General features: G+C 41.6%; 1 protein-coding gene across 1 annotated transcript; it reads left to right on the top strand.

Moving 5' to 3' along the window:
- Window positions 1-703: 703 nt before the first annotated feature.
- foxo4 (forkhead box O4) lies at window positions 704-11,138 on the top strand. The gene is made up of 3 exons (XM_077609444.1): window positions 704-2,276; window positions 3,663-4,817; window positions 6,717-11,138. The coding sequence occupies exons 1-2, from the start codon at window positions 1,836-1,838 to the stop codon at window positions 4,803-4,805; spliced, it is 1,584 nt and encodes a 527-aa protein (XP_077465570.1). The 5' UTR covers window positions 704-1,835; the 3' UTR covers window positions 4,806-4,817; window positions 6,717-11,138.
- The last annotated feature ends 1,344 nt before the right edge of the window (window positions 11,139-12,482 follow it).

Raw genomic sequence — 12,482 nt, 5'->3', positions numbered from 1 at the left:
AATCTAAAATAGTAATTAGCACACGTTTTTAATACTAAAATAGTAATTTATATTATCTTATTAGGAATGCGTTAATGTACGGTTAAAATAATTAACTCTAGTTAAATGGATATATATATATATATATATATATATATATATATATATATATATATATAATACAATTGCGCAATTGTTAATCATAATGTAGATAAATAAATTGTGTTAAAAATGAGTGGAGATCATAAAGCAAGTGTTTTTTACTATCTTTCCATCAGTCCGTCTGTCTTTGTGTGTGTGCGTGTGTGCGTGTGCGTGCGTGTGCGTGTGCGTGTGCGTGTGCGTGTGCGTGTGCGTGTGCGTGTGCGTGTGCGTGTGCGTGTGCGTGTGTGTGTGTGTGTGTACTTATATATTGTTTATCCAAGAAGGTTTAAGTATTAACCTTCAATAATGCAATTTCATATCATGCATTACTGTTTCATTCAAAGTAGTGTTTGGGCAATAAATAAACTTTGATTTGTAGGACTAGTAGGTATGTTGCACTTAAATGGTTAAAATAAAGTAATAGGACTCTTACTCATGTATTATTTATTTTGGCTACCCGACCCAGTTGTAGTTAATGTCTAACTGATCGGTGTGGACTGGACGTACCAGGACGTGAGGACAGGTTACATAAGGCGCTATAAAAGGTTCAAGTTTGTTTACACCCGCGTTTCCGGCTGGAAGACTCTGTTTCCCAGAATGCCCCTCGAGCGCATGCGCAGAATCTTGGATTTGACATTGGTAAACAGACGTCAGAAGGGAGTCTTCGCCTCGAGTCAAAACAAAACAAACGCTAACAAAGTCCTCCACTCAGCCCAAACGTGAATCTTCAGACCACCGGCGCGACGAGAACTTCCAGCCCGGTCGTCGCCGACTCCAAACGGCCACTTTGGACGAGTTCCCGGCATCTTTTGGCCGACTTTTCGGCGCCTCGCAAAGTCCGTAGTAGCAGGAGCTTAAGCGGCTAACGTGACCGGGGGGCTACCCGGGCTTGTTTTCGCAAAAGTTTGCAGCCGGGCAGCGTGAGGCGAGCCATCCGCCGGAAGGGGCTTTTGTCGTGAGCGGTGACGACCGAGTCGCGCGGGGGAGAAGACCGGCTCGACGAGATCCGGGGCCTCGGCGGAGTCGGAGGAGTTTTGTAGCCGCCTCTCGTGGCATCGTGCGCGGCGCCACGAGTGGACAAACATGGCAGATGGCGACATGTGGCGGATTGCGCACACCTAAAAACTAAAGAACAGTTAGTAAGTCAAACCTGTCTTCTTCGCTTGCTACTTTTCGTATATCACTTTTATTTTTGGAAACAACCACCACCATTTTGTAGTTTCTTTTCTCCCTCTGCCCCGCAATGGACTGTCAGTTTGCGTAGTAGTAGGTGGGGTAGTTTGGGGTCTTTGTAAAAATATTTGGGTCATATTTTTTAAAGTCCACCTAGTTTGTAACCCTTTTTCTTCTAATTTTTTAAAATAGAATCCACCATTTAATTTGATGACTGTTCACAAACTCATCCATACTGTCCAACTTCCCAAAAAGTAGTTTCACATTTTAGTCCAGTTTTAATTTTTATTTTTGACCTGGGTTTTAAACAAAGGAGCCCCGGTTCCCTTCTATATAAATCAGGAGGTTTATGATAGTTAGTTTTAAGGAGATTATTTGGGTTCCCTAATCTCCAATCTGAGGATTAACTGGAGCTATTGGTGTGCCCAGATTATTGCGTCTTTTTTTTATCCCCCCACCTTGTTGTTTTTTTTCCTTTGGTCGGATAAAAACATCGGAGTAGGTTTGTAAGTAGTTCCGGTGCGGAGGAGGGCTTCGCCATGGAGGAATCACTACCGTTGCCACCCATTGACCCGGATTTCGAGCCGCAGAGCCGGCCCCGCTCGTGCACGTGGCCCCTGCCCCGGCCGGACATCTCGGCGGTCAAACAGGAAGCCCCCGATGGCGGCGAGCCGGCCGCCGGCACCCCGCCCGGCGAGGATGAGGGCAAGAGGCTGCAGCGCGCTGCTGCCGAGCAGGAGAAGGCGGCCGGGCCAGGGGCGCCGGTGTCTGAGCCCGGGGCTCCCGGCGGGGTGACGCCCCGCAAGGGGTCGTCCAGACGCAACGCTTGGGGCAACCAGAGCTACGCCGACCTTATCAGTCAGGCCATTGAGAACTCGCCCGAAAAGAGGCTGACCCTGGCGCAGATCTACGAGTGGATGGTCAAGACCGTGCCGTATTTCCGCGACAAGGGGGACAGCAACAGCTCAGCCGGATGGAAGGTGAGTGACCTCCGCCAGCAAAATCTGCTGTTTTATAATAGAAAGTGCTTCACTGATTGTAAACTGACCCCTTTGCTGGGTTCCCGCTCACGCTCAACTCCTACTTTGGCGCCATCTGGTGGTATCTCGGTGCCAAAGTGAGTTGAGGAGCTTCATTTATACTAGGGGTGTCCACCTCATTTTTGTCGGTTTGGTTCGGAGGACCGCCTCGGGTGCCAAGTGGGTTGCCACAATTCATCAAAGAACAAATTGACATCTTTTCTGATATTTATTTGTAGACATTAAGACGTCCTCTTTTTAAATTTCTGAAAAAGAAATATTCTCTTGTATTTTTTTAAATGTCCTTACATTTTTTTCAATACAAATGAGAAGAGACGATTAATGTTTAAATAAAAACAATCATTATATATATTATATATATGTGTACATATATATTTATGTGTATATATATTTATATGTATATATATGCATATGTATGTATGTGTATATATATATACATACATACACATATACATATATATGGAAAAATACTGCATATAAATGGAAGCTTGACTATATCAAGTGACACATTCAGCAGAAAAGTCATTTAAATGAGAATGAGAGGTGAGAAGGATAGACGCAAAAAAATAAGGTAAAATTTAAGTTAGCTGTGTGCATAGTCTAGCGACATTTATTAAGATGTTTTATTCATAGATATTAATCATAAAATGTTATTATGACTAGATCATTTAAAGGTAGTAGACATGCACCTGCTTATGGCAGGTGTGATACTGGTGTGTGCCCATAGCGAGCATTTATGAAGTTGCTCACACTGGTCCTCTGTGTGCTCAGGGAGGTTGTCTGTATGTCCAGATATATGAAAAATTAGAGGGAACATTGGTTTCAATATAAATTTTAACATTTTTATGAACATTTTTGATTTGGATACTTAATGTAAAATTCAGCGATAGACTCAAGCCGCCAAGTGGTGAAGGATGACAGTATTTAAAATTTCCCCCCTACTTTTTTTAATCCAAACATATTTTCTAATCCAAAATGTCCAAAAATATAAAAAAGACACGGCAGTTCAGAATGCCAACCACCCTACCCTGTGTGTTTTTGGGACGAGGGAGGAAACCAGAGTACTTGGAGAAAACCCAGGCAAGCCCAGGGAGAACATGCTAACTCCACACAGTGAGCACCCACCTGGGATCGAACCCTAACTCTTTGGCAGCCCAGTCAAAAAGGAGTTGGACACCCCTTACTTGTGCTAACTACCACATGAGATACTTTTCTTGTTGAAAACGGTTGAAGGTGCGTTGGTGTCACTGGCAGACATCGATAGACAGCTACCAATGCGCTTTTTTTGGGTGGTCCGAGGTCAATGTTGATTGCGTTTGCTTTCAGAACTCCATCCGCCACAACCTGTCCCTGCACAACAAGTTCCTGCGCGTCCACAACGAGTCAACGGGCAAGAGCTCGTGGTGGATGCTCAACCCTGAAGGGGGCAAGACGGGCAAGGCCCCACGCCGCCGCGCCGCCTCCATGGACAATGGCGGGAAGCTGCTCAAGAGCCGCATGCGGGCAAAGCAGACCAAAAAGCAGGCAGAGGGGGCGGGGACTGGTGCCGACAGCCCCAACTCGTCCCAACAGTTCCCCAAGTGGGGCGTGAGCAGCGGCAGCCCGTCACCCCGGGGGGGCGTCCCGGACGATTCCGACATGTGGACGTCTTTCCGCCCCCGCACCAGCTCCAATGCCAGCACCCTGAGCGGCCGCCTGTCACCCATCGCTCCCGGGCAGGAGGAGGACGAGGGCCAAGCCGACGACGGGCTGCTGGGCCGTTATGCGGGTGGTGCCCTGACGCCCGCCCTGGCCGAGAGCCTGATGGAAGAGCTGGACCTGATCGACGGGCTGACGCTGATGGGCGGGCGGCGAGGCGGCCCCGTCCCACCTCCGCCTCCTACCCCTCTGCCGTCGGCCGCCACTCTGCTGCCCCGTGCGTCCTTCTCACCGCCGGATGCTGGCCCGGCCTTTGGGAACTCCCTATTCGGCTCAACCCCTTATGGCGCCCGCACGGCATCTGGCCTGGAGGCGCTGCTCACCTCCGACTCGCCCCCGCCCAGCGACATGCTGATGGCGGCCGGCCTGGGGCCTGATGCGCCGCGGTTGCTGCTGGCCAAGGCTCCGGAGGTGACAGCCGTGGCCCAGCGGAACCTCCGACCGCCGACCCAGCCGCGGCCACACCTGCCGCTCCAGCACCACGCCTCGCCGGGCTTGGGCGCCATCCTGTCCGGCATTGCCCCGCTCCAGGCGGCCAACCCCTTTGGGGGGCCGCACTGCTTTCACGCCGTGCCCGAACGGCTGCCCACCGACCTGGACGTGGACATGTTTACCGAGAACCTGGACTGTGACGTGGACTACATCATCAACAGTGACCTCATGGACGGAGACGCCATCGACTTCAACTTCGACCCCGTCCTGCCCGCCGGGCAGTCCTACGCTGGGCCGGCCACCGCCCAAGGCTCCGCCCGCAACTGGGTGCCCAGCTAAAGACTCGGACAGGTAATCTAAACCGCTACTGTCGACTCGTTCCCAACCGAACTGCGAGTTCATTGCCGCCGATGGCGGACAGTGGCCGTATTCCTGAAATCGGCTTGCAAAACAACACTAAAACCAATTGAAACCATGTATAAGAAAGCTTTGAAAATATTGGACAGAAAGCCAAAAAATACTGTTAAATATGCAAATGCACCTTTGTTTACAAAATCTTCCAACACAAAGCTCCTTCATTTCAAAATTTTGTACAAAAAATTCCAACACATCAACAAGGGCTGGCTCTATAGGTGACTCTGTAGTTCCCTTCAAAAACAGTGCTTTCAGCCAAAGCATCTTCTCTGTCCGTGCCGCACATACCTGGAACTCAATACCAATTAACATACGTGAACTCGCATCTCTGAACTGCTTCGCCAATCATCTTAAAGCCTGGCTATTAGACGAGCAAAATTGTAATCACAACGCTGTCTAAAACTCTGCTACGTGTGTCTAGTATGTGTCATCGTTTATCTTCAACCTGCACTAGAGACTAAAGATGGAAATTAGACCTCGGCTACAATCTTACATATGTACATATATATGTTCATTAACATGAATATAAAATATGTTCCTTAATACAGTGGTGCCTTGAGACACGAGCTTAATGCATTTCGGGACTGAGTTCGTATGTCGATTTACTCGTATCTCAAATCAACATTTCCCATAGAAATGAACTAAAAACAAATTAATTAGTTCCAACCCTCTGAAAAAACACCAAAAACAGGATATTGGGATGAAAAAACATTTTTATTTGTTCTAATTCGTCATCTATTAACAGAGTAACAAATAACTAGTGGTAATGATGTTTAATAGTAGTAAAATTAGACGGATTTCGCGGAGGGGAGAGAGAGGGACAGAGAGAGAGGGGGGAGAGAGAGAATGCACGGCAACGCGCTTGTAACATGAAAAAACAAATTTAAATGAACTTGGATTATGATACAGACACTCAAAAGTAAGTTTAATCTAACCGTACACTAAATTTAATTCTAATTTGGTTTACATTTTTATACCTTTCTTCTCCCGGGTTGGCTCTATTTGCCCCGCCTCCACCCTGAATTTCAGCTGCAGTTTTTAACAGGAACCTATCGAAGGTTGCTTGCTTTTGTTTTTCCTTCAAAATATTCCAAAAATGATGCACACAAATGTCCTCACAATAGGATAACGCACGACCACTTGCCAACGGGAAGTAGTATACTCCTCTCCCATTCTGCACTGACTAACGGGGGAAAAACACTGAAAAAATGCAACGCTCCGCCCAGTGCTCGTAGAGACATTTAACAAGGGAGTTGCGGGGAGAAAGACAGCAGCCTCTCGCGTCGGCTGTATGCTCTTATATCAAATTATGTGTCGTATATCAAGGGAAATATCTGCTTGAAATTTTACTCGTATCTCAAATTGCTCGTATGTCGGGGCACTCGTATGTCAAGGTATTACTGTTCAAACTCAAATAAGATTAATGTTGTTGGAAAAATAGGAAGGTTGTTGATGCCGTTCCTGAGTTTGAGTATCCTAAATTACAATCTGGCGACGTTTTGTGCTCACTCTAATAACTTCCAGTTCAAGTCATGCAAAAATAAGTAATGTCATGTTTTTAATCACATAATTTTAGGACTATTCTCCGAATATTACTAAAATCGCCTGTTATAAGTTGTTTCAGATGAACTGTAATTATTTTCTGTATAAAAAATGATTTTGGTGTTCAAAAAGTTTTCAAAAGAGGGGGTTCGGGTCGTCTTATATTCGGGCCAATGCGGTATATCTATTAAAAATAAGAACATACAAAAAGAAACAAAATAATAATAAAGAACATTAAAAGAATCCTTAACTGGTTAACATAAAAAAACAGAATTAACTTTTTTTTGTCAACAGGAGAGAAGAAACCCGCACTCCCCCCAAAAATGGGCAAACGACACGTGCCAAGACAACCGACGACCGACTATGCACAATTTTTTAGACCCCCATTTTCCCCCCATATCCTGACTGGCGGACATTTTTACCAAACATCTCCTGGGTGTGCATGCGCCGCGACTTTTTGGTACACAAACCTCGTAGTTTTTTGGTGGCCAGTTTTTCGGTACAAAACGACGATTCATTTTTTTCTCACCCAAGAGACGATCCCTAACTTTTTGGGGGCTGAATCAACACTACTTGCTTTTTGGGCAGTTTAGATTGGAGTTTTTTTTTTTAACTTCTTTTAAGTTGTTAAGCATTTTTCTCAGATTTTTTTGCCATCAGTAATAACTTCTTCACTGCCATTGACGGCAATGTACGTCCAATTCATTTTGAGTGGAAGATCGCGTCCAGCTTTTCCCAGTGTGTGTGTATCGCCTTCAGTGGTGACCACAATGTTAAAGGCGTGCATATTTTTGCTAACTACCACAACGCAAACCCTGCTTTAACCCTTTATAGGGCACTCATTGAAATATTATGAGTTTTAATGGGAAAAGGAAAAAACACTTTGATGTTAATAGGCCAGAGCCAGAGTTGATTTTTCATGCAAATGTCCCAAAATCAACAGGAACTGACCGAAATAAGCAGGAAGTGACACAGAAATGCCCCCAACTAAGGGGTCTCCAAACTTTTTTTTTTCTCTGAGGGCCCCTTATAAAAAATCTAAGGATGCCAGGACCAATTTATCCTCATCCTGGCCTTTTATTTGTTGATTACACAATCAGAATCAAGTTTTTGAAAATGTAATTTTTTAAGTATTAACTCATTGGTTGCCATAGACGGCAATAGATTTCCCATACATTGAATTGGTAATCTGTCACCGTCAATAGCAGTGAAACATGATTTTTGAAATGTTTTTGATGTCAGTGGCAGGAAATGGGCTACTAACAACAAAATAATCAAGAGGCGTAAAGATATTGTAAAGTATATAATCATTTTTTTGCATTTACATTTTTTCGATTAACTATGGCGTCCGTTATTAAAAAAAATTAATCACTTGACAGGGGTGATATATATATTTTAGAGAAAATGTCCAGTGACCACAAAAAAGTCAAGAAAATAACAACCAAGATAGCTCTTTTCCAGATCAAATTCTTTGTTTATTAAATGTATTTATGAAAAACAAAATACTAAAATTCTGCAGTTTCCTGCTTTGATTGGGAATACAGTAATCCCTCGAATATCCCGGTTAATGTAGACCAGACATGGCCGCGATAATCCAAAAATCGCGAAGTAGGGTCACCCGTATTATAACTTTTTTTCTTCAGTCTTGAGTCCTAGTAGCAAAGATGGCTTCTGTTTACGAGTTTCAGCGTGGATTTTTACATTTTTATGAACTTAAAAAAAAAAAAAAAAAAAAAAAATAAACATTAATAGCGGGAAAAAAAATCACAAAGTAGTGAATTCGCCATAAGTGAAGACGCGATAATCGAGGGATTACTGTAATGGAGTTTATGTGATTAGCTCCATCTAGTGTTAACGTGGAGAAATTCAACACAATTTAGGCAGGATTTAATATTCTTTAGTGAGCCATTTTTATGTTTGATATTTTCATAATTTGCTGCGGGCCAATAAAAACTGGGCAGCCTGCCGCATGTTCTCGTTTGGACACTCCTGCCCTAAATCATTAGAGTGGCTCAAAATAAAGAGGGAAATGCTGAAAAATGAATGTATTAATGAAAAACTAATTGCAATTGGGTTAAAAAAAGTGATTTTTAGTCTTTTTAATAACCAAAAATATTGACTTGCCTTATAAAGGGTTAAATGACTGTTGTTATAGTAGTAGTAGTAGTAGTAGTAGTAGTGGTAGTGGTAATAGTAGTAGTAGCAGCAGTAGTAGTAGGTGAACTAATGATTTTTTAGCGGGCATTTTTTGATTTTTGCAAGCACTTACGATTTACGTCTAGAATCTGTTTTTGAAACATTTGAAGGTTGCACATAACGACGCTATGCAGGTTTAATAAGATTTTTGAAGGAAATTTAAAAAAATTAATAAAAAGCAAACGCGTTGAAGGCTATTTTGTCATTGTGCACCTTCACTAATTAAAAAAAGATATATTATTTGGTTATAGCTTTAAAATACAAACTAGATGGAGAATGATAAAAGATGCAACTTATATAATTTTTTTTACATTTGGATGATGCATTTTTTTCAGATTTGTAACAGTTTTCTACACTTATTTTTGTAAAAGTTGACACGCATGTAGATTATTTGTAAAATAACCAAAGGAACACTAATATTTGCATGGCATTTCTGCGAGCGACGTGTACATAAGCTTTTATAGTTTTTTCCTTCCTTTTTGCCATTTTTATAGATTTTCCACATTACTCATCTCAAAAAAAAAACAAGGAAAAAAAACTCATACAACCATTACCTCTCAGGGTCGCTCGAACGAAGAAAACCTTGCTTAAAAAAAGAATTTTAAAAAAGTATTTATTTTGTTTTTTTTCCTCCCTCTGGAAATTGCTATGCATTTTATGTGGATTTTTTTTTTTTTTTTTTTTTTTTGGCTTTGTCGCCTCAAGATATGAAACACTAGCCCAATGTTGTTAATAGTGTGTATGCCATTTATTATTTTTTTGTTCTTGTTGTATTTAAGTGATGGTCATGTACAGTATGTTATCTATGACAAAGTATCAGGGCTTAACAAAAAACAGGCCTAGAATATTCGTAATATCACAAAAAAAACTGTTGTAATTTTACTGAACTTTATGCACTCTGCGTCATATCATTTCACAAGATGTGGCGCCGCTTTCGTTAAAATCAAAAATATTGAGGCTGTATTTTACGATCTGTTTAATCTTAGGGCACATCGGGTACCGTATTTTCTTGCATATAAGCCGCACCCTTAAAATTATTGAATTTTACAATTTTTCACATATAAGCCGCCCCCTGATTCACAATTTTCACGGTAATTCATGGTTTTAATAGGGAGTACAAATGTGTTACTTTGAAGGAAAAATCAATGCACATGGTATTTCGGAAATAGTGTATGAATCAAAAGCACATTATTTCGGTCAATATCATAAGGAAGTTAGTAAATCATCCAATAATGTTTTTTTTCTTACAACAAAACAGAAAATAACCAACAAATAGTAAACGTGAATTTGCTGACATCTACTGGTGAAAAAGAGTATAGCAACGCTGTAAGTCTTGTGCGAATATAAGACGTACCCTTGATTCAGTCATTTTTTTTAGTTACAGATACGACTTATATGCGAGAAAATACGGTAATGTTACGGAATGCCGTAACTCTGACCATTTAACGGCTGTCATATGGCATCGAGTTGTGCAATATTACGACATATTACAAATCTCTCGTGAGGGTGTAGAATCGGTTTTACAAATAAGTTATTAATCTTTCGGCACATCTCATAATAGTAGGTTAAGTCACGTAAATGTCACATTATATCATCCACGATACATAAAATGTCATACAATGACTTTTATGTCGTAATATTACATCTTCCATCTCATATTTTTTCAATGCATGATTCAAATCTCGTGATATTATTTAAATCTCATAAATGAGCCATGACTTTTTTTTTTCCTTCATTTTACGCCTTTTTGTCATCTTACAATTAAAATCCTAATATGACAAAAAAGGAATTTACAATGTATAATTTAAATATACTACATGTTATGATATAGCCACGCTACATTGTTACTATGCAAACTTATGTAATATACAGATTTTTTTTACATAACTAAAATCATAATATGGTTTTAATCTTGTTATATTTCTGCTTAAATCTAGGATCATTGCGTAACATCACAACTACATAAATGATTTATTCATATTACGTAAAGTACATAAAGATATATTGCAACTTTTACCTTGTAATTTACGATTTAGCCATATTACGTTTAATACGTGAAAATATGTAATATTACGAATATAGGCAATTTTTTTTGTTTGTGGCCCTAATATTGTGTCATAGTCTAACCAATCATTTCACACTTTCAAAAAAATCGAGAAAAGGAGGAGCCCTCTTTGCTTTGGAGTGGTGCTACTAGTCTTTAGCTCAAAGTGACTGGAAGAAACTATTATTTTGCTTTTTATTCTTCTTAAACTTGGTCCCCATTCTGCTCTTAAGTTGGGAAAAAATGGCTTCCTCTTCAACTCTGTGTCTTTATTTTCTTTTCCTTCAACATTTAGGTTGACCTACAAAAGTATTTTAGGACTTAGTGCAGAAAGAAATTGTGTATATGATGATTTTTTTGGGAAGCGGGGTTTGATTTTGATTAATAGTTCCTCCCCCTACTCTTGATTATTATTGACATGCAATAAAGTGTTTGAAAATGACAAATTGATGAGTCAATAAACCGCTTCAACCCGCTTTCCAGCCTTGACTGACTTTTCTTTGGTTAACTTACTACCGTATTTTCACGACTATACGGCGCATTGTATTTTTAGCCGCAGTGTCAATAACGAGTGCTATTTCTGTATTTTACACAAAGGACGCACCGTTTTTATAGACGCAGCCAGGCATGGCAAAACATACACCAGCTTAAGCATTCACGCTACACCCACACGCTAAAAACACGTTTTTAAAAAGGCAACGGAAGCAAAACTGAGTTCGGTTGTATTTTATTTAGCCATTTTACAATCACCCACAAATCCATCAAAGTTGCCTCGTAAAGCTGTGTTGATGCCGATCGCCAGGCCACAATCCATTCGCAAATAGTAGCTAGCGTCCATGCTTCGTAAAGCTGTGTTGATGCCGATTGCCAGGCCACAATCAATTCGCAAATATTAGCCAGCAGCTAGCGTCCATGCTTCGTAAAGCTGTTGATGCCGATCGCCAGGCCACAATCCATTCGCAAATAGTAGCTAGCTAGTAGCTAGCAGCTAGCGTCCATGCTTCGTAAAGCTGTGTTGATGCCGATCGCCAGGCCACAATCCATTCTCAAATAGTAGCTAGCTAGTAGCTAGCGTCCATGCTTCGTAAAGCTGTGTTGATGCCGATCACCAGGCCACAATCCATTCTCAAATAGTAGCTAGCTAGTAGCTAGCGTCCATGCTTCGTAAAGCTGTGTTGATGCCGATCGCCAGGCCACAATCCATTCTCAAATAGTAGCTAGCTAGTAGCTAGCGTCCATGCTTCGTAAAGCTGTGTTGATGCCGATCGCCAGGCCACAATCCATTGGGTGTATTGACAAAAGAACTACCGTAATTACTCGAATATAACGCGCACTCGAAAATAACACGCAGGTAATTTTGGGCCAAAAAAATCTGGAAAAACGCAGTACTCGAATATAGTGCGCACCTAAAATTTCCCGCTGACGAAAATCAGAAATCTTACCTTTTTTTCTTCGTTTCACGATTGTTTTGTTCAAACAAATTTATTCATTAGAATCCTTCAAATGAAGAGTTCCTCTCTCTCTTTGTCTGTCCTCTCATACATCTCTTCGTTGAGAATCCTATCAACGTCCACGCTTCCTTCATCCACTTCCTCTTCCTCCCACAACACATCATCCGATTGGCTTTACGAGATGACGTAAAATCCGTGCGTCAAAGTGAGTTTGACAATGCTTTTTTCGATCGAAAATTTGTAATTTATTTTAGTTATTGATTATAACACTGAACTGAGAGAGGGTGAACTGAGACGGGTACGAGGCTAGAGGGGGGCAGTGGTGGTCTCGGCTTTACGAGATGACGTAAAATCCGCGCGTCGGCTTCA

This window comes from Stigmatopora argus, chromosome 9 (assembly GCF_051989625.1).
Source record: "Stigmatopora argus isolate UIUO_Sarg chromosome 9, RoL_Sarg_1.0, whole genome shotgun sequence".
Lineage (NCBI taxonomy): Eukaryota > Metazoa > Chordata > Actinopteri > Syngnathiformes > Syngnathidae > Stigmatopora > Stigmatopora argus.
Note: the sequence above shows the minus strand (reverse complement) of the source record. Positions and strands in the feature narration are given on the sequence as shown.